At 46.3% G+C, this 22,152-nt stretch overlaps 1 protein-coding gene across 3 annotated transcripts; it reads right to left on the reverse strand.

Moving 5' to 3' along the window:
• Positions 1–3,352: 3,352 nt before the first annotated feature.
• Positions 3,353–21,048, reverse strand: ERLIN2 (ER lipid raft associated 2). Of its 3 annotated transcripts, none has more exons than XM_007097087.3 (12): positions 20,963–21,048; positions 19,646–19,767; positions 18,046–18,127; positions 16,809–16,855; positions 14,864–14,925; positions 14,584–14,709; positions 10,677–10,750; positions 10,459–10,517; positions 9,837–9,928; positions 8,943–9,032; positions 7,187–7,266; positions 3,353–6,794 (listed from the first exon to the last, which is right to left on the reverse strand). In XM_007097087.3, the coding sequence occupies exons 2-12, from the start codon at positions 19,750–19,752 to the stop codon at positions 6,600–6,602; spliced, it is 1,014 nt and encodes a 337-aa protein (XP_007097149.1). In that variant the 5' UTR covers positions 19,753–19,767; positions 20,963–21,048; the 3' UTR covers positions 3,353–6,599. The 3 variants fall into 3 exon arrangements, with proteins under 3 accessions (XP_007097149.1, XP_007097150.1, XP_015399724.1); XM_007097088.3 differs by lacking the exon at positions 20,963–21,048 and adding an exon at positions 20,683–20,951; XM_015544238.2 differs by lacking the exon at positions 20,963–21,048 and adding an exon at positions 19,983–20,080.
• Positions 21,049–22,152: the final 1,104 nt, after the last annotated feature.

Consider the following 22,152-nt stretch of genomic DNA (forward strand, 5'->3'; position numbering starts at 1 on the left):
ACGATAACAAGTAGGAGTAACTTCATAGGTCAGGTGTCATCTTTGAATTCTAAGGTCAACCTCCCCCACCCCGGCCTCCACTGTTGAATGTGTGCATGGCTCCCAAAAAGGCATCAGGAGAGTGATTTGAACTTTCAAGTTAATAAGGATAGTGGTGCCAAGATTGGGTAGTGGTGGCACAGGATTGACACACCGAATTTTGGTTTCATTGTTGAACTGGCATCTTGGATAAGTTACTGAAGTTCTTAGTTTTTCTTTTATAAAATGGAGTCACAATCTCCTTCAGAGCTGCAGGGGGGATCAATCAAGATAACGTGTTAACACCCTTAGTAGAGTGCTCTGCCAAAGCGAGTGCAAAAACGTTCAACACATGTGAGTTCCCCCACCCTTCTTATCTATTCAGTCAACATTTATTGAGGCATTTCTCTGTAAAGGTACCTTTGGGGAGACCAGGATGAGTAAGACAGGCTTTACTACGGATTCATTTCTAAGATGCTTTTCATCGCTAACCTTCTATAACTCTACGGAAATAAATGGAAGTAAAGGCAAAAAGATCAAGGTGACCCCGGTCTCATCATTTCACATTTTCCAATTTCTTTACTTCTTAGCTATGCTTTTGAATGAATTGTATTCCACTTTTTTCTCCTGGTTTTCCTTTTTAATTTCTTCTCTTCCTCTTTCTGGGACATCAACCATGTAATTTATTTAACCTTTCATTCTTCCCTACCACCTAATCCTTAAAAAATGGAAGTCCACAATCACATCATCACCAGCAACTGTCTTTACATTGCTCTGACAGTTTGCAAGGATAAAGGGGAGAAGAGAAAGATTAAAAAAGCCAAATACCCAGAGGAACAGATTATATAATTTTATAAAAATCTAGTATACTTATTCATCCTAAAGGCCATCAAGTGTTTAAAACATTCACCTCTATAGTCTGAGGCCCTGAATTATGGGAAATGCATTCATGGATTTTAAAACTGTTTCCTTCTGCGCGTACTGTGATTCTATCGGGGATAAAAAGAGATAAAATAATAGAAAATTAATGTTGCCTGGTTACTTGGCTCTAAAGAGAAATGGAGAAATAATGTCTGTGCCCCAGTTTAAATGAATTGAGGTAGAGAAACCATGACAACAATCCCTCAGCAAACATACTGTCACATTTGGCTTTTGAAATGTGAATATAGATTCTAGAACCACAGACCTAGGGAGGACCTTTAGAGATCATTTGATCTTTCATACAGAATTAGAATGACATTTAAACCCTCCAAACAGCATAGAATCTCCCCAATTTTTGAAAAGCATCAGAGAAAATGTTATTCATGTTAATCCCTGGATTTATTTCCTATTTGCACACAACTATTTTTCTGGATTTCAAATTTTAGCCGGTCTTATCTCAAGTAGAATCTTTTAAAAAATACTTCATTCTGCAAACTAATTTCCTCTTCTCTGATCTCTGGGGAGCTAGAGGATACCTACCCAACCATTATGCAACTTCTATGAATGTGAAGTTGCTAAATTCCCCTTATGCCTTTTATGGGGTCAACCCATGGGGTTTATTTTCTTACTTTTTAAATTTTGGTCTTAGCATTTTGCTTTGCTAGCCTCAACTCTTATTTTTTATTAAAAAATTTTTTTAATGTCTTATTTTATTTATGAGAGATACAGAGCTTGTGCGTGGGAAGAGCAGAGAGAGAGGGAGATCGGGAATCCGAAGCAGGCTCCAGGCTCTGAGCTGTCAGCTCAGCGCAGAGCCCAAAGCGGGGCTCAAATGCACGAACCAAGAGATCATGACATGAGCCAGAGTCAGATGCTTACTACTGACCGAGCCACCCAGGTGCCCCACCTCAACTCTTTTTAAATCAGAGAACTGGGAGTTCTCCACAGGACCAAACCTGCTTACTTTTTACATATGCCATTTCTGTAGAAGCTGTATTCTTAATACTGTTTGCTGCATTCTGATGTTGTTCCCCTTTCCCTCTCTGTGCCGGGCAGTCTGTAATCTTATAGTGGTACCCACTTTATGGTTGTATGCTTCCTAGGCCTGTTTTTCCAAATGATTGAAAATGTTATTTCTGAGTGCTTACCCACAGTAGGCACAGGGCTAACCCCTTCACGTGCATTATTTCATTTCCTCCACTCAACCCATTTTATAGATGAGGAAACTAAGGCTCAGAGAGGTTAAAGAATTTAAGGCCATACACCTAAGAAATGGTAGAGCAGGGATCTAAATCATGGCAGTCTAACGTCAGTAACTACATTCTTAACTTACCTATTCAATTGTAAGTTCATAGTATTTGCGTAGCAGCTCTCAAACCAATAGAAAAAGTTTGGGAGCATCATTAAAAAAAAAAACTCAGAAAGCCTGGGCTAGGGTTGCCAAGTTTGGCAAATAAAAATATAGGATATCCAGTTAAGTGTGCATTTCATATGAATAATATTTTTTTAGTGTGTCTCATGCAGTGTTTGAGACATCCTTACACTAAAAATTATTAGTTGTTCATGTGAAATTCAGACTGAACGGAGCACCCCGTATTTTGTTTGGCAGCCTTAGGCTGGGCGGCTTTCCGGAGTAGAGACTGTGACTTTCTCACTAAATTGATATCAAAATGAGTTTTGGCTCAACTCAAGAAATCTCTGCCCTTTGGGGAAGTGCAGCCGCTATGGATTCTTTAAAATCAGCAACCTCTACAGCACCTACCCAGAATCATGCCAAGTTTACAGGTTAGTTGTTTACTGTTTCCACATTGATGATGGGGGTATTCGTCTGAATATATTTATGTATATATATATATATATATATATATATATATATATATATTTTAAAGTTTACTTTTGAGAGAGAGAAAGCACGCACAAGTGAGGGGGTGGGGGGAGGGAGAGAAAGAGAGAAAGAAAGAGAGAGAGAGAGAGAGAGAGAGAGAGAGAGAGAGAATATGAATCCTAAGCAGGCTCCATGCTCAGCAGAGCCAGAAGGGCCTTGATCCCATCATGAATCTGGGGTCATGACCTGAGCCAAAATCAAGACTCAGATTCTCAACCTATTGAGCCACCCACGTGCCCCACTAGTTTTATTTCTTTATATCACCTATCCTAACATGAGCTATTGCTGAATTTCACTTTAACAAAGAAGTAAATACAGGGGCACCTGAGTGGCTCAGTCAGTTAAGCGTCTGACTTCAGCTCAGGTCATGATCTCACTGTTTGTGGGTTTGAGCCCCGCGTCGGGCTCTGTGCTGACAGCTCAGAGCCTGGAGCCTGCCTCGGATTCTGTGTCTCTCTCTCTTCTTCCCCTCCTCTGCTTGTGCTCTGTCTCTCTCAAAAATGAATAAACGTTAAAAAAAATAAAAAGTAAATACAAAGACTTGTTTTATTTAGCAAGACTGAAAATAAAACTCAGATATAAATTCACACCTTTAGTGTTGTCTAAAACAATTCCTCCAGCTATCAACCTAAGGCAATTAATCCAGCATATAATTTATAGAGTTATTAATATAACAAGAATCATTTCTCATTTACAAAGGGGGTCATTAAACTGTTGGGGCTCTTTCAAAGTAGAGTTTGTTTGACTATTCAATTACCAGCTTACACAGAAATGGAAATACAAACACAAACTGATTGGCTATTAACTCTTTTCTAAGGAAGCAATAGAAACTGTGGCTAGAATCCTACTGAGCACTAAAGTAGAGGTTAAGTTCATGGACACAGAGCAGCCACTAGCCAAGATACAGGTTTATTTTCAACTGAGGGAGGTTTATCTTCAATCAAACTTAGAGAAGTCAGTAAATACGGTGATCTTACTTTCACTACTTACTCTCTGTAAATGGCAAAGTTATCAATGCTGAAAGATACACATACCCATAGAAATTACAACAGATCATGTATAAAACAACTTTTTTTGGATCAATATAGTGCTACAATTGTCAATTTTTTTCCTCCTTCAACTTAATATGACCACTGTTACCTTCAGATTTATGTTATTTTAGTCTTATAAAAATTATTAACAAACTTTGGCTTCCTTGCAAATATTCTGTCCTTATATTAAAAAAGTGATTAAAAACAGTACCGAATATGAACCACTTCTGTAAAGTTTAGTGAGAAACATTCAGCCAAGGTGACTTTTCCTTGGAAAATCCTACAAAAACTGAATTTTATAAACAGTTACTTATTTTGATAGAAGTTCCATTTATAAATAGCAGCCATGACTTTGCTGCCTACAAAATTGTAGGCTGTCACATTTTACATGTTTAGAACTCAAATGTTTTAAGATTGGATTTTCTAGTGAGTGTTAAAGAAACAAAGTCGCACAGACAGACTGGTTAGTCCCATGCTGAGGAAACCGCTGACCTCCATGATTTCACCATTTAGGCAGGTTATAGATAACCGTTGAATTTGAACCGAGGGCTACTGCAACATTTATACTTTGTGTTTAAAGAGGAAGCAACATTAGCAGTGAGGGGGGCAGGTGCAGCAGACTTTACTGAGGCTCTGTTGTGGTTAAAGTGTATCTAGTGCAAGGGACAAACTATCACAGAATGTTGGTATTAGGGAGACTTTCAAGTTAAGAACCTGAGCAAACGTACTGTTCAGAGGCTGAGACATCCTTGCCTTGGGTTCTGTTAAGGTAGCATTTTCTGAGGCTGAGGCGGCAAGTCTCAGGGTAGGGGGAGCTGACAAATATGAAAACTGGGGATGCTGGATGTCATGTGTCCTGTTGCTCCTAACAAGGGATCAATGGCACCGAAATGGAGGAGGGTGAGTATATCTTAATGACGGTTACCCTGTTGGCCTCGGGAGACTGACTGTCTTCTGCAAGCGCCTGTGAGCACATTAAAACCCATCATTCCCACGAACATGTGGTTGCCTGCACAAAGTGTGACCAGGACCAGTGGTTTGAAAATTCTAAGTCCCAGAGATAAGAACAGAGAAGGGCAGCATTTCAGAGGAGTTCACATTTTGTTTCTACCTAAGCAGGCTGATTGTTCCCAGGACCCTAGACAAGCCTGGTGCTACTTGGGAGCAAGCTGGCCCGAATTTTGGGACCATTCGATAAACCAGGTCTGGGCATGGGATCAAAAATGAAGTGGGGATCTGTGCCAGAAAGTATCATTCATAGTATCGCTGAGGGGGTACAGTGGTAGTTTCTTTGGTGGTGGGGGGAGGGGGGGAGGCTAATAACAAGGCTGAATTCTCAACCAGAGCTTGTCATGGAGAATACCAACGTGTTTGCAAGTTAACTCGAGACAACCTAACAATCTGGTGCACGACTCGTAGGCTACATAAGCTGAACACCACCCCACCCCCCATTTCAGGATAGAAGAAAACCTTTCATGTTTGTTCTCCTCCATCCCAAATCTCCCAGAGTGACTCAAATTTTTCCTACTTAGAAATGGAAAAACAAAAACAAAACTAAAACCAAACTCAAACATTTGAACAGATTTTGATGCAGCCCTTCCAACCCAGGGGCCGGGGCAGGGCCTCGGGCATGTACCCCCATCGCTGTCTCTGGAGATTTAGCACTCAGTCTGACCCCTGTGTGGCTGTCAGTGCCCTAGATTTAAAAACACGTGCTACTTAGAGAATGGGCTCCCTTTTTATCGCTGCGTCAGACTAATGCCAGCGCAAGCTAGAAGCATTATGACTAGGAGATCTTCCAGGGGACCGTCCTCCTCCCCCACAGGAGCTCTTCAAGGTAGAATCCCCACAATAGAAAAGACACTTGATCTCAAGGAACATACGCAGTTTGCCAAGCAGGTGCCACGGTGGCTGAGAGAGATGACAACCCCACGTCAGCAGCTATTAAGACACTTGGGTTGTTTGTTCCTGTCTTCCTGATGCCAAGTGGAATTAATGAACAGACGTGAGAGGAAAAAACCAAATCACAGAACAGGTGAAAAGTTTTAAAAAGAAGCGTGTGGTGGTGCCCAAAGCCTGACTCTGGAATGTAGTTGGAAACCACCGCTCTTTGAGCCCTGGGGCAAGGAGGGCAGTGGACAGAAAGGTCTGCAGAGCCGACAGCTCAGGTTCTTCCTTAAGAGGACTCCAGAAAAGCGTGCCAACGTGACTCACAGACGCCCCGAGAGAAATGCCAGCAAAGCCCAACATCCCCTGCAGCTGTCCCCCCGCAGCTCTGCTGGCAAACTCAAAAGCACACATTTGCTCAGTTGCTGGGCCTCACCCCCAGGTGTCTCCCACCTTGGAGGCAGGGGCGAGAAAACTGGACCCCGTTTTCCCAAATAAGGGAAATCAGATCACCTGGAGGCAACACCCTACGTTTCTCCCACTCTGTAATGACTGAGTCCCTCCTTAAATCTGCTTCAAAGGGCTAAAATTAGTGTCTAGAGGGCAAAGGTCAAAGCCATGGTTTCCCAGTCTTAACAGAAGTCATCTGACCCACTTACCTGAATAAAACCCCAAATCATCAACCCCTTCCCGTCCTTCCCAGGGAGGGGATCTATTTAAATCCATTTCTTCTTTTTTTTCACCACCGAATGTGGGAGAGAGTCAAGGCAGGTAATGTGGGAGGGAGGAGCATCCTGGTTCATCATTCAAAAATAAAGATCTCTTTTAAGTGTCATTTGAGGTCGTATACAAAAATTTCAATTCTCCTCAGGGTCTGCTTCCAAGGGGTCATCATCGAAACTCAGCTTGTCAGCTAGCCCCTCGAACTGCTTGCCCAGACCGCCTGCGGAGTCCATGAACATGTTCGGGATGTCTTTGCCAAAGTAAATCTTGCTGTTGGAAGCAATGGCTTTGTACTTCATCAGCTGCAAATACTCAGGGGTCAGCTTCAGCTGTAAGAAAAAAGGAAAGGCGGCTATGTGGAGGCAGATTCAAGAAAACTCTGGGTGGCACCCTTCACTTTTCACAAGGAGAGGGTCTTTGTTGAAGAAATGTGCCTTCCCTACCCCTTCCTGGTCTCACTGTTCTGTTAGTAACGGGTACTGATTTCCAAGGTCAGAGCTGCAAGGGAGTTTTAGGGAGTTTCTGGGTTTAGCACGACAACTGAGCTTCTATTGAGGCATGGCTAAGGAACAGGGGAGCACCAGGCCCACACAGCATGGCAGCCAGCACGTCTGGCTAGGAGGGGCTTTGGTGGCAGTGGCCATCCAACATCACAAACCCTCAAACCACATCAGCCCAAAGCCAAATATACCCTCTTGTCACCAGGTGCATTGGGCTTTACCTTGTTTGCTTCAGCGATTTTCATAGCGGTGTAGCACTCGGCATCAGCCTTTGCCTTCTCCCGGGCCAGAAAGGCAGCATCTGAGGGCAAGAACGCAGTGAACTGCAGTGTAGATGTTACCAGAACCCTGGGCCCTGTGACGTTCCCCTGGTTGCCTCTGTGACCTTGGGAGACTGCTCTTTTCTCTCTGTGGTTTGGTTTCCTCTTCCGTGAAATGGTGGAAAGAGGCATTTTTTCCTACTTCATAAGTTGTTGTGAAAATCAACCATGGGTGAAAAATGCTTTGAAGTCATCTCTGGATAGTGGGGACCAACTCTGAGCACGTCTGTTGCTATGCCCAGCGACACTTACGAAGGCAGTCTCGGGAAAAGTGCTGCCAAGGGACACTTCCTGTGTCCACAGGCTGAGTCCTTGTCGCTCCGCGTCTGGGAAGACAGGGGTGGGGTGCCACTTCACCCCTCTTGTGCTGCACAGCAAGAGCGCGAGGAGCCCAAAGAAGGCTCTAAAGACAGCCAGAAGTGGCTCCCCCTAAACCTGGATGCCACGAACATGAAACAGCTCGGTCCCTCTCCACCTTCATTTCTCTTTTATTTCCACTGACCATTTCAAAAAGATTCTAGTTAACACTGGTTAAGCTGGCACAACTCCCAACAGGAGAAGTCCATGCCATGGTCCAGACTAACACCTGTTTGGATGAAGACCTATTTAAACTTCCACCATGCAAGCAAAACACTTCCTTAATCTGCTGAGACCAGCTTTCTGTCAAGCTGATGCAAAACTTTTGATGCTTGCTCCCTTGCCTTGGGAATGCGGCCAGCCTCGTGTAATATCTGTAGCAAAAAGCCTGGAAGAAAGGTCAGCCTGTGGGTGGGTTCTTATTGCACACCCCCAGCACGGCCCCGGGCAGAAAGAGCGTGCAGTCTGGCTGGGGCGCTGGCTGCATGGGGCCCACTCAAGTGGTCTTAGCACCTGATGACATGTTTTTATAAGAAATAAAAATGCGTTGTTTTGCAGAGAGCTCCCTAACAAGGAACTGCTGGCCTGTAAAATCCCAGCTGGCTCCTCACTGGGCCCCTGCAAAGCCTGAGAGCCCCATGGTGAGTACAAGTTGACATGGCATTTCGAAGCTGGGCCTCGAGGTCCTATTTTTGTCCTAGAATTTGCTTGATATAAGGCACCACGTGAAGGAAAGGGCAGGTGGTGGGAATGAGCTGAGGGCTTAGGGGCAGGGAACTGAAGGTGAATAATATTCAGAAAAGCCAGTCAAGAAAACACTTTTCTCCAGCTCCAGTGTTGTTGGTACCGAAAAGGTGTCTTTTTCAGACCTGCCTCAGTATCTACCATAGGGATACTGAGAGCAGACTTAGAAGCCACAGCTGTGGGGGGTAGGCACGGCACAAGGAGGGGCTGTTCTGGCCTAGCCTCTGAGTTCACTGCCACTGAGACCCTTGCCAGACAGCAGGGATTTACACAATTTCCCTTTTTCTTACTCCTCACCCGAGAGCACCTAACAGCACTACATGGACATTTGTTGAATCAGTGAACGCTCTCTGAAGTGGAAAACGTATGCCAGCCTGGCCCAAATCTCCCCCAAACTTGAGTCAAAGCACAGTGAAAAAGGAATTTTCCAAAGAAATCCGGACATCTTAGAACAAAGGTTAAAGAGCCAAGGAAAAGGGCTCTCCCGACCCCACCCCCACCCAGCCACACAGTGGGGCGTGAGGAAAACTCAGGCACTCATTTCAGCTTTGCTCACCTTCAATTTCCGAAATCTTTTTCTCGGTCTCCTTCTCCATCACCTTCTGCCCATAGGTGATTTCTGCCACCTGAGCCACTTTTTCTGCCTCTGTAGTGACGATGTTGAGAAAAGGCTTAGAGCACTATGGATATCTCACAGGCTAGACTAAATCCCACCCTTCCTGTGATCAGAGTCCCTGATGCGGGGATGCGGATGTGTTCAGAGGGAGGGCCCCAGAGGGTGACCACAGTGGGCACGTGTGGACTGCACCCGTGAGTGCAGTACCCCGACATCGGCATGAGACAGTCAGCCGGGAGACCTGGGCCCTCCCACGAAAGCGAGGAATGACTCCCAACCTCTCTCCTAAGTCACAGGGGTGTTTCTCCCAAAAGAGTATTTTAAGGAATACGGTAGTGTCTAAAAAGGTTCTTCCTGCCACTTCACTCTGGGAAGCAGTCAGTAGTCGTTGATGATCTAGTGCAGAGGTTAGGAGCCGGGTTCTGGCCAGGGTCTCTGCGGGTGAACCCCATTTCCACCACTTACTTGCCATATGACACTGGGCACGTTAGTTAGTCCCTTCGTGCTTGTGAGGAGACGAGTCACATGTAAGTGCTTAGAAAAGTGCACGGCTCATGGTAGGTGCTTGAGAAGTATTAGCTACTACTATTATCGATTAAGAATTAACTAGGAAGGGATCCTTTCATTTCAGAGATAGGGGGAGACTCAAAGCTCACCGGCCCTGCCCACCATCTGACAATTTCAGCGTCGCTTCCGGGAGTACAAGTGCCGCTCCTGTGCGCGGCCAGGGTTTGCAGGACCGTGTGACCTAACCGCGCCCGAGGCTTCCTCGCCATCTGCCCGCCTTCCCCAGCCCTTCCACCCTGAGAGGGGATCCCAGAACCACATCCAGACCGATCAGGGCCTTCTTGCGCTCTGTCTCAGCTTCCTTCTCCACCACCTTCTGTTTCTGGGCTGCAATGAGCAGCTTTGTCTTCTCGCTTTCCCTGAAGGGAAGAACAGTATGCAGCCGTGAGGCGGCTGCGGAAAACGCTTCCGAGGAACTTCACTGTCCCCTGGAGGAACCAAACTTCTGCTGAGGAGAGGCAAACCTGGCTTTCTCACTCTCGCCTGGAAGGCTGTTCCCTGTCCCAAGTAAGAGCAGATCTGTTGCAGGCAGTAATGCGGCTCTCTTTCTCCTCCCAAATAACTCATTTGTGAGAAGTAAAGCATAATTTACTTAGGTAAAATGCACCTGCCTGCCCACTGAACCGCCTCTTCCTCCCATCTTCTTTGGCACGAGCCATGAAGCACAAACAATGCCCCCTGGCCCTTTTCAAAGCATCACTGCTTGAAAGGGCTTCTCCGGAGCCCAGGTGACTGTTGTGACACACCCGCCCCACCTTACAGTGCAGCGGGCTGTGCCGAATACTCAAGGAGGGGAAGAAACGCGTGGCACGGGTTAACTCTGGGATGGGATGAGGTGAGGGGTGTGGGACAGAGTGGGGGGTACAGGTTGGGCAGAGGGAATACTCACATCAACTCGTAGTTTCTGCGGATCGCCTCGGGTATATTGGGCTTTGTCACCCGCACGGCCTGGGGAAGGATAAAAATAGCACCTGATGGGAAGGTGAGGGTGGTGAGGGACCCGAGCAGCTGCCACTAGCCCTTGATCTGCTTGCACAAGAAGGACATCCCTTGGAAGAGTGGGGGATACACCTTTACCAGGGGGTGTCCCACAGTGGCCATGCTTACTTGGATGACGAGCCCGGGGGCCATGGAGGTCAGGTCCTGTTGCAAAGCCAGCTTGAGATTTTCATCAATCTGATCTGGAATCAAGAAAGAACGAAAACGTTGTTGTTACGTTTTTTAGGCAGGGTGGAGGAAAGTGTGAGGGCAGAGTACAAACTAACATGCCAGCTCAAGAATGCACCTGACAGGCCAAAGGTCTTTCCAAGGCAGAGCCCAGAAATCTAAAGATACCCTGCACGTCTTTCTTGTTTTTAAAAAATTTTTAATGTTTATTTATTTTTGAGAGAGAGACAGAGCACGAGCGGGGGGAGGGGCAGAGAGAGAGGGAGACACAGAATCTGAAGCAGGCTCCAGGCTCTGAGCTGTCAGCACAGAGCCAGACATGGAACTTGAACTCATGAACCAGAAGATCGTGACCTGAGCTGAAGTCAGATGCTTAAATGACTAAGCCACCCAGGCGTCCCCCGCCACCCATCTTTCAAAGTGACATCCCTGTGCGGCCCCTCTACATAAGCTAGATGGGAGAGTGTCCTTTTCCTGTGGCCTCCAGATAAAATCACCGAGGCTGTTCAAAATATCAACCTTGCCCAAAAGGAAACTGAGCTTTCAAAAGAACAAGTACAAACAACAATTCTAGCACATTTCTTGAGTCAGGCAGCAGCCTTCCCCTAGACAACAGCAGCGAAACAGAGGGCGGGCCCCCATTTTCAAGAGGAAGGAAGGTGGAGTGGCTGTGTTAGGTATTTCGAAGGGAGCCAAGCACATTAAATCTGGTAATTTTAGAAGTTTCTACCAGAAAAACAGACTCTGACGTCAAGGAAAGCCCCAGGGAAGACTATTTCCATTAAGAACTCCCATCAAATAACACAAGGGGAAAATGAAAATTTACGGTTCTGGAAATGAGCCCAAGTCCTCTGATGTGTCGTTTGCTTTGGCCCTGATTGCTCTGTCAGAATTCACATGGGAGTCGTTTCATAGGGAAGTTTAGGAAGAGCTCTAACTGGTTGCCCCTTCTGGCTCTGACTGTGCGGGGCCACAGCTGCCCTCTCTGGCCTGGGGCTTCTCTTCCTGGCCCTCCCCCGCCGACCACCCTCCCGAGGTCTTCTATAAGACCCTGCAAGGCCCTGAGAAGACTCCATGAAACCTCGAAATCTGGCTGGGACATCGGAACTGAATCACCTCTCTTATTACTGTCAGCTGTCACCTGCTTGAAGTAGCCGTTCTTGGTCACCTGTGCCCAAAGAGGAGCCACTGAGGAACAGCAAATGCCTTTAACAGATGCCCAAATGGAGGCCCATGGAGGTTCAGTGATGTGCTCAAGCGAGTTAGCAGTCAAACTAATAAACCTGTTTGGTCACTATGCTTTAATTTTTAGGTCTAAAATGGCACTTTCTTCAGCTGTCATATCGGTCAGCAAGGAATTTTAACATTTCTATGGACTGGATATGCTCTCATGAGCCTGTCAGCGTGAGGGAGAAATGCCCCAAAGGCAGCACCTCAGACCTGATATGTGTTTAACAATTTGACAGATGGAGATAAACATCACGTTTCATATTTTCTATTTTAGATAGATCAACCAAATTTGAGATGTTCTGTGCCCTCCCTAGGTTAATAATAACATTGTCATTTATTAGTGGACACCTGTGGTCCTGGGCTAGTAACTTTCTAGGACAATCTGGAAGAAATATTTTGCAAGGTGGTTTATTATCAAAGCAATACTAGTAAGTTTTTTACACATTATAGTTCTGCAGATAAATTCTGATTAGGTTATATTACACAAAGAGGTTGAATCAGGTCAACTTCTGAGCAAGTACCAGGTAATGTTTTTATAAAGTGGGCAGACTGGGGGGCCTGGGTGGCTCAGTCAGTTAAGGGTCCTACTTCGGCTCAGGTCACGATCTCATGGTTTGTGAGTTCAAGCCCCGCATTGGGCTCTGTGCGGACAGCTCAGAGCCTGGAGCCTGCTTCAGATTCTGTCTCTGTCTCTCTGCCCCTCCCCTACTCGCTCTCTGTCTCTCTCTCAAATATAAAAAATAAAACATAAAAAAATTTATAAAGTGGGCAGAGAGGACGCAGCAGGGTAAGCAGTGATGAGAATTAGGCCACGAAGCTGAGTCAGGGCTGTGAGTCCTGAGAGGACAGAACCAGGAGAAAACCTCCATGCCTAACGAGTGGGATTTGAGACATGAATTTCTCTTTTACAGATGCAAATAGATTCTAAGCAAGACAGTGATCTCCCAAGACTTAATTTTTCTAATCAATTGATTAATTTTTTGAGAAAGAGAGAGAGCATGAGCAAGGGAGAGGGGCAGAGGGAGACAGAGAGAATCTTAAGAATCTAAGCATGGATCCTGACGTGGGACTTGATTCTACAACCCTGGGGTCATGAGCTGAGCCAAAATCAGAAGTCAGATGCTCAAGCAACTGAGTCACCCAGGCACCCCAAGACTTAACTTTAAAAAGAAAAACATTTCAAAGCAAATATATTTTCTGAGCTTCTCTGTAAAAGAAGCTTCACTAAGCTACTAAGTTTATCTCTATGACAGTAAGTTTTCTTTCTTTCTTTTTACTTTATCTTGAAGATTTTATTTTTAAGTAATCTCTACCCCCAATGTGGGGCCCGAACCCATGACCCTGAGATCGAGTCACGTGCTCCACTGACTTAGCCAGCCAGGCGCCTTGACAGTAAGAAGTTTTCTAACGCAAAATGATGTCACATTTTCATTTTCTCTTCATGGAAATTAGACCCCTTTGCCTTTTGTTGTTTCAAATGCTTTAAAATGTTCATTTAATGGCACAAGTTCTAAAACAGTGGCTCTAGAGAAAAGTAATGATATTTTATAAAATGCTAATCAGTTTGAGGTAAAAAAAAGAAAAAAATAAGGCAAACTTACTGCATTTTTTGTAAAAGCATGCTGAATCCAAACCCTCTAAAGTGAATTTAGATTCACTTCCTATTGCAGAAAAATTGAAAGTGACTCTGACGATTTCCCAAATCTGGAACACCGTGTGCAGGGGGCTCTGATCGCGGTCTCCGGCAGCACCAGGCGCTCCTCCCCTGTCTACTCTGAAACGTCCTCACGCACGGTCCTTTTTCAGGAAGATTCCTGGGAAAAGTCACTGTCTAGTCCTCATATCAAGACTAGCTGTACCATCGTTTACTTTCGGCACCGGCTACTAGAACACTTCCGGCAGCAAGCTGAACCAGAACGCTTCTTGCGAAAGAGCTTTAAGGATTACTGAACTGTTTCCCTCCCTTGCTGCTAAAGTCACACTATGTTTATTTTGGTGGCTAAAGAGGACAAAAGGTATCCACTTAAGTATGTGGATTCTTTTAAGGATTCTCCTATTCATCCCTACAGGTATAGGGTTAAAAAGACCCACCACCACAAAGCTCTGGGAACTTTAAGTAGCTATGGTCCTTGTCCCCCTTCCAGAATTAAATGCGACTCCTGCCGTCCTCCTCGCCTTTCCTGGCTTCCCTGCATTCGGTGTGGTGTGGTGGGAAGCAAGGTGAAGCGAGAGTTCTAGCTTCAGCCCTGCCATTTGTCTCTTTGAGCCTCACTCAGTACCCTTATCTGAAAATGAGGCTGCTGGGTTGGATACTCTCTCAGGTTCTTGAGAACTGACCCTGTCTTATTACAGAAGGGTGTTTTAGGGACAGCAGGTGTTTTAGGGACTGCCATTCCAGTCCTGATGTGAACCAGGAGGCCTCCAGTCCACTGTCATCCGTGTGCCCAAACTTCACCTGTCTTCTTGACCTTCTGCTTCTATCAGCACAGACCGGTTCCTGAGCACTGGGCTTGCACTTCCTGTCCACCCGTACCCATCCTGCCCTACGGTGGCTCGGAAGTCGGTGGTGGGGGGAACAGCTGCCAAGGCATACCATGGCCAGAAGAGGCTTCCTTACCAAAGAGCTCGATGTAGACCTCCTGAAGCGTATGCACGCTGCAGAACTGGTTCAGTTCGTGGTGGATCTTGTTGAAGATGAGGGCCTTGTCGTAGTCAGCAGTGTAGTTCTTCACTATGTCATACACTGGGAGGGAGGGTGGGATTGCAAGGTAAGAAAAGGCAGCCCCCCCCCCCCCCCCCGCCTGACGTGCTGCAGCAGACCCTGGTGGTGGGGGGCGCGCGGGGGGACATGCTGGGCAAAGTAAGCCGGTGGAGAAGGGAAACTGGAAAAAACGTACCTGCGTTTGGGACCAAGAAGTTTACCACTTCAATTCTGTCAAAGTAGATCATTACACCACCACTGTTGGAGGAAGAAGGGACAGAGAAGTCACCAGTAGGCTCTGGAACACAGTGCAGTCCCAGGGCGATGGCGTAAGAAGTGTGACTCAGCAGGAAAGAGTTCGAAGGAGGTCAGAAGGCAGGAGGGATCTCCAAGTAGGAATCTTCCAAGTTTGGAGCAAGAACACAGTCTCCCAAGAAATCACACCTCCTAAAAATATCTCCAGACGGAGAAAAATGAAACTTTTGGGGGTAACAGTAAGAAAAAGAATAGTCTGTATCTTTTGAATCTGCCATGCCTTTTGACTGAAGCAATCAATTGCAGGGAAAAGTCAAGGTGTTCTCAGAACTTAAAGGTCACAGTGGGATTTTCCGGTCACCATTTCTCATGGTCTCCACCCTCACTTTGGTTCAGCCCTTCCCTTTCCCTGCAAATATTCGTTTTTATAAACAATTTTGGGTATACAGGAACGGTGAAAAGAATAGTACAACTAACGGCCATACACGAACACTAAACTTAACAACTGTTAACATTTTACCTTCTTGATTGATCTTTTTTATGCTGAACATTTCAACGTTGCAGTCATGATACTCTTTACCCCTTCATACTTTAGTAAGCAACACTCACCTAGGAGTAATGACATTCTCCTATGTAGTCCTAACTCCATCCCCAAACGTAAGATAATTAGCAAGAATCCCTTAACAGCCTCTGATACCTAGTCCTTATTCCAATTTCCTCACTTGATCCTGTTGTGGACTGAAGTGTGTGCCCTCCAAAAAGCCATAAGTGTAAACTCCAAAACCCCCAGGTGACTGTATTGAGAGATGGCCTTTCAGGTGGTAATTAAGGTTATGAGGGCTTAGGGGTGGGGCGCTCACCCAATTAGAGTGGTAAACGAAAAAAGGCAGCCACCAAACATCTTTTTCTCTGCATGTACAGAGGAAAGGCCGTGTGAGCACACAGCAAAGCCACCATATGCAAGCGAGGAAGAGAGGCTTCACCAGTTTCCACCCAGTCTGTGGCACTGTGTTATAGCAGCCCGAGCTGACGAATCCAGGCCTTCTCTGTCTTTCATAGCTGGTATTTTTGAACCAGGTTCTAATCAAGGCTCACCATCCACCACATTTATGTCTTTTAAGTCTCCTTTTCAACCCAAAGCTCCTCCTTGTGATGAGATCAGGCCCATTATCCCATGAGATGCCCTAATTCTGGATTTGCTCCCATGTTTCCTTGTGGTGGTGTTTGTCACCCTGTCCAGTTTAGATCTCCTTTACTTTCCAAGCGGACCACTAGAGCAGTGTTCTGTTTGGATCGCCAGACCCTGAGGTCTCCCCTACCTTTTTATTTATTTTTTTATTATTTTTTTAAATGTTTATTTATTTTTGACACGGGGAGACTGCAAGCGGAGGAGGGGCAGAGAGAGAGGGAGACACAGAATCCGAAGCAGGCTCCAGGCGCTGAGCTGTCAGCACAGAGCCTGATGTGGGGCTTGAACTCACGAACTGTAAGATCATGACCTGAGTCGAAGCCGGACGCTTAACTGACTGAGCCACCCAGGCGCCCCTCCCCCTACCTTTAAAACATTCTCCATAGCTGGTTATACAAAACCTATCTTCTTGTATCGGGTCATTTGCCTGCTGAAGGCCTTTAGTGGATCTTCACTTGTAACAGAAAAAGTCCAAACTTATCACAGCATTCCAGGCTCTCCCAAATCTGTCTACCTCCCATGATTTTCCCCGATGCACTGCACCGCCTAGTCAAATTGGAGCCTAGGGAGCTAGGAGGTGGGGAACTTGGTAAAACTACCAGGAAGGAATGCATCCCTTTTCGCTATCTCTTGCTGCAGTCAGCCAGACAGCCCTTCTGTTGCTGCAGGTGTAACTGCTTTATCCCGGGGCCCTTACCTAGTCCCGCAAGGCACGTTCTTCACCTCATCTGTCTGCAGTGTGGTCTAGAAATGGAGGAGACATAAAATGCTGTAAAATGGGCAGTGACAAGCAAAGTAACTGCATTTTAGAATCCCAAATGGCCTGGTCCTTGAAGTTATCTGGGATGAGCTTTGCTCTTGTTAAACATGAATGTTTCACCTAATCCTCCTTACTTATAGGGTGTGACACCCAAACAAAGGTACCTACCCACCTCCCCCCCCTTCACTGTAAGTGAATCACCATACAGATGAGCTTAGTAATGACTTAGTAAAAAAGACCCTGCATTAGGAGTCCTAAGACCTGTGTTTATCTCTGTCTCTTCCTTTACCAGTCTTGAAACAGCGGATTCTTTATTTGGCTCAGCCCATTCTCAGCCTTATTGTAAGACTCGTGAGGTCATGTGCACAAATGCACTCTAGAAACCATCGAGCAGAGGAAATAGCAGAAGTGATGTACAGGGAGAATGCTGAGGAGGTATCCTGGGATATTTTCCTGGGTTAGTTTTAAAGTCATTCTCTAAATCTTATTCCTCTTAGCTGGACATACTTCAAAGATGGCTAGTCTAACTTAGCCAGGCTTTTAGATCTGTCATAACTAATCCTACTTCTACTTAGATGTCATTTCCCTTCACTGAGTCCAACTCCTCCCACCCCAACCAAATTATGTTCACATCTATGAATTTCAAATAAGAACCAGCAAATTTACCATGTTTTATTTCTATTTATCTTGGTAGCCTGTGATTTAAAACACACAGACACACGCACCCTACTTTTCCTTCTATACATTCAGAACATATTCTTCTTTGGTTTTACCTTGAAGTGAAGAAATAATTCCCAGCTGGGGCTGCTGGGCCAAGGCAATGACCCCATCCAGCTATTTCAACAACCAAATAAAGCTCTAGAGTACATGGTTCATGGAGCCTCATTCTCCATTAGATATATATACATACACATATACATATATGTACACATATACATGCATATATGCATACGTGTATATAAACATGTGCATATATACATACACATGTACGTATGTATGTATACACATATATATATGTGTGTGTACGCGTTTGTGTGTATGTTTGTGTGTGTGTGTGTGTATGAGATTCCTTGGAAAGGCATTACACTGACCTAATGGTAAGTAATTACAATCACGCATTTGTCAACACCCCAAATCTGCAGTGGTCCAAACATACCCCATAAGCCAAGTATACCTGCACAGACTTATATGATGTGATGAAAGGGAGCATGAGATGGAAACCAGGGCCACTGGTGGAAGTCAGTAGGGCACCGCCTCTGCAGAGGAAGAAGAGAGAGGCAGTTTAGCAAGAGGTATCTATTACATCAATACTATTTGCACCGGCCCCATAAACGTTTCATATAGAGTGCCATGTGTCTCAGCCATGTCCACAGACCCCTTCCTCTCAACTCGACCCTAATATTCTAGGAAGTTTGATGGTAAAACATAAAACCATTATTTATGCTTTTGTGGCAAGAAAAATAGGCACATGGGCCAAGTGGAATAAAGACGGCAGAATCCCTGGCAATACTTAACGTAAGAGGAACTCTGTCTTTGTCATATCTGTTGAGCTTGTGGCAATCCAGGAGGGCAGTTAAGTCCAGTAACACATTTATCAATTAACTGCACTAATGCTGGATCCCAGTGACATGAACAATCAAAAGAATAATTTTAAGAAATGCTTTAAAAATCATTTACAAACAAGGGGCACCTGGGTGGCTCTGTCGGTTAAGCATCCGACTTTGGCTCAGGTCATGATGTCACGGTTCGTGTGTTTGAGCCCTGTGTCGGGCTCTGTGCTGACAGCTCAGAGCCTGGAGCCTGCTTTGGATTCTGTGTCTCCCTCTCTCTCTGCCCCTGCCCCACACACCCCCCACCACACTCTGTCTCTAACTCTCAAAAATAAATAAAAATGTTAAAAAAATTTTAAAAAATCATTTACAAATATTTTCCAGGCGGTAGCATTACTTTATAACCAAGTTGTATGTAAAGGGTAACAAAGTTAAAAGCCTTTTTGGGGGGACACATAAGCAGAAGGTGGGGAGAAATAAAGGGGAGAGTGGATCCCAACGAGACTTTTAGAACTTGCTATCAGCAATCCAGGAATAGGCATCTTGAGCATATATAAGAAGGAGTTCATAAAGACTTAAAGCAAAAAACCTGGTCATGGAGGTTACTGAAAGGAAAGCAACCCAAGATTTGTAAGTGCTTCTTTGCTTTATATTATGAAGGAAAAAAATACATTATTATATTTTTTAAAAAGAGCAATAAAACAGCTACCCAATGGAGCTTTCTTGTAAGAACCACTATCCTAGCGCTTGCCCGAATGGTTATGTATCAATCTGCAGGATTTCTCATTTTGCCTGAAACGTTAATTTTAAAGAGTGGGTACAAACTGGCAGATCAGGCTAGCTCAAGTTGCCATCAAGAACTGGTGCTCATCGGAGGTAACCTTGTGGCACCAAGATGCCGGGAGGGGGATATGAGAAAACGAGGTTTCAGAGATAACCTGCAAGCACTGGTTTCCTGTGGATTTTAACTCTAAACCTCTATACACATTTATCATTCACCATCCACAGCATCAACTTGAGACTACTAAGTTTTATATTTACATTTATGTATGTATATAAGCGTGTGTGTATATGCCCCCCTCCCCTGGTCACTGACACAACAGCTCAGTCTAAAAGATTCCTCTATTCAATGTACACAGATATTCAACAGAATCTGCTAGACAGTGAGTAGGAAAGAAAGTCATTTAACAGGAAGTTGCAAGCTTCTCCCTGTCCCTTCCTTACCTGTAATACACCCCAATATGGCCCTCTTCTATCTTGTGCACAGCTGAGAAAAGAGACGCACAAAAGAAACTGGAAGCCACAGCCACAACTGCTCCCAACTGAGCCATCAGTGAGCCTTTATCCTAGGGAAAAAGATGCAAGAAAATGTGTGTGGTCCGACATGCAGGAGAAAAGCCATGACAAGCAGAGAGAGCACCTTACTAAGCTGGGCTCCCTGCAAGTGGCTACTATCCAGCCTGCTGTAGTATGAACACAAGGCTAGATCTACAACTCTCTTCATCCCTGTTCTCAGGCAACATTCCCACTCCTTCCTTAGCTGTGGAATTATACTCCCCACCTCGCTGGAGAGGCAGTGGCTCCAGATACAGCCGGGCCCCAAGAGAGAACCAGTGCCAATTGGGCAGCGTTCAGAACACAGCCTTCTCTTCCTGTGAACACGAATGTGCTGTCACGGGAGCCACTCACGCTAGTAAAAGGGAAGAGAGGCAGCTGCAGTATGTTGCCCAAATTACAGAGGATGTCAAATGACAGGCAGTTGTGGCTATGTAATTCTGGTCAGAGCCTCCCAGTCCTAATTGCCTGCCATTTCAAAAGAAACCATTATTTAGTCTTTCCAGATGCTGGAGCGACAGACACAGCATGTGAGCAGAATTCCATGATGGGATTCTCTGGCTTTTCGTCCACCTTCCCAGTTATTCCTTTGGATCTAAATGGGGGAGGGCTCTACACTCCCTCCCATACACTTGACTGGCACTTTGCACCCGACAGGTCCCCAAGCCCCACGGTTAGAGAAGAAAGAGGGTTCCCAAGGGTGGGAAGACTGGGCTCCTGGGTCCAATTGGGTCCAGGCACCAGGATGAGAAAGAGCTGGCATCTAGAGACTCATTTTCTGAACACCGAAGGATCTGGAAAAACGATAGTAACTGACAGCAAAGTTCACAGGCGTGCCCGGGCCCACCCGTGCAGGGCGTGGATTCTGCCTCCCAGGACTAACATAGCTAGCTAGGGCTCAGACATCTGCAAGGCGCTTATTTTACCGTAGCGGACTCCAGCTACCGATCTGCAGCTGCGTCCTTTCTGCAAATGCCCTCCTCCCCGCTCCCAAATCGCGCCCCTTCCCAGCCCCCTTCCGAGAGAGGGTCGCGCGTCCCAAGCGCCCTGGGGCTGAGGGGGAAGGGACGAAACAGAAAGGGGTTGCTTTCTAGCTCCTGAGGGAGAGAGGCTGCTGGGGTTCGAGCCCGGGAGAACGGCTGATCAGCTCGGGCCGGGAGCCTCAAACAGGCCCAGCGCGCACACTAAGGGGCGGGGGCCGCGTACCAGGCTGTCCCTCCAGGCGCTCCGTACTCGTCCGAACCCCCGTGCAACCGTAGAAACCGCCACGCCCCTCCACACGCTACTTCCTTCCGGGTCCGTAGCCTCGATGACGCCTTTAGTTCACGCGAGAAGACTCCCGCCTTCTTAGCTTGTCAGCCCCGCCCCCGCGCTCCCCGAGTTCGTTGTCCGCGCGTGGGCGCCAGGGGGCGCCCTCGGCTTGGTCCGGCCCGTTGGGACCTCTGGTTAGGGTTTCCAGGGCGGGGACGGTGCGGAGCGCCTGGAGAGTGACGAGCGGGAGGAAGCTAGTAGCGGCGGGTGCTGAGTGACTGAGCGTGTAGCTTTCCGAGGTTTTGACTTTGGAATTTGCCCTGGATTCCCCCCCGCCCCCCCTCCCCCCCAGCCCTGCCATTAGGTCAAGTGTATTTTTCGGGGCAGGTACCAGCGAGTTGCAGCCATTCTAGCCCTCTGCTCGCGCTTTCCTGTAGCACCGGTGAATGAAACACGTCTTTTAACGCGTGGATTAGCACCTTTACGTCGTTCATCAACAAACAGTCCCTATTTTGAATTGCTTTCCTAGGAGCCTTGGCCTTTGAGGTCCCCACAGCACCATACAGTAGACAAAAAAAGGAGTTATCCCAGTTTTAGTAAATAGGATCCTGAGCTCAGTGTGGTGCGGGGGTAACGGTGGATGAAAGCCTCCCTTGCGCTCCGTCAACTTCGGGAGCTTAACTGCCTTTATAACACCTAACTGCGGTACACAGAGGCTGGTGCACTCTCCTTGGAGGGACTAAGTTCCCTGAGGGCAGCTTAGGTACTCAGCAAATGCAGACTGAAGGCATAATGGCACCAGGATCAGGATCTAGAGCTTGGGTGTTCTGGTCTCAGGGCCTCACGTTGTCCGCAGCTGTGGCTATTCAACAGCAGCACATCGGGACATTTCTCATTCAGCCACTGAACTTATTTTGTTTGCAGAAGAGAAAAGAGGCCAGTTAATTGCAGCCCCCAGTAAATGAAAAGCCTTTACACAGAGAAGATGGCAAGATGGTGCTGTTAGACAGATTTAGGACACAGGGAAAGAAAAGCGTAGGTTTTCCGGGCATGTCTGCTTGGAATTCATCCTGGGTTTGCCCTGGATGAGTCTGTGCTGGGATGTTTCAGCATTACATGGTTAAGCCCACAAGTGGGCTGCCTGG

The sequence above is a fragment of the Panthera tigris genome, chromosome B1 (genome assembly GCF_018350195.1).
Source record: "Panthera tigris isolate Pti1 chromosome B1, P.tigris_Pti1_mat1.1, whole genome shotgun sequence".
Classification (NCBI taxonomy): domain Eukaryota; kingdom Metazoa; phylum Chordata; class Mammalia; order Carnivora; family Felidae; genus Panthera; species Panthera tigris.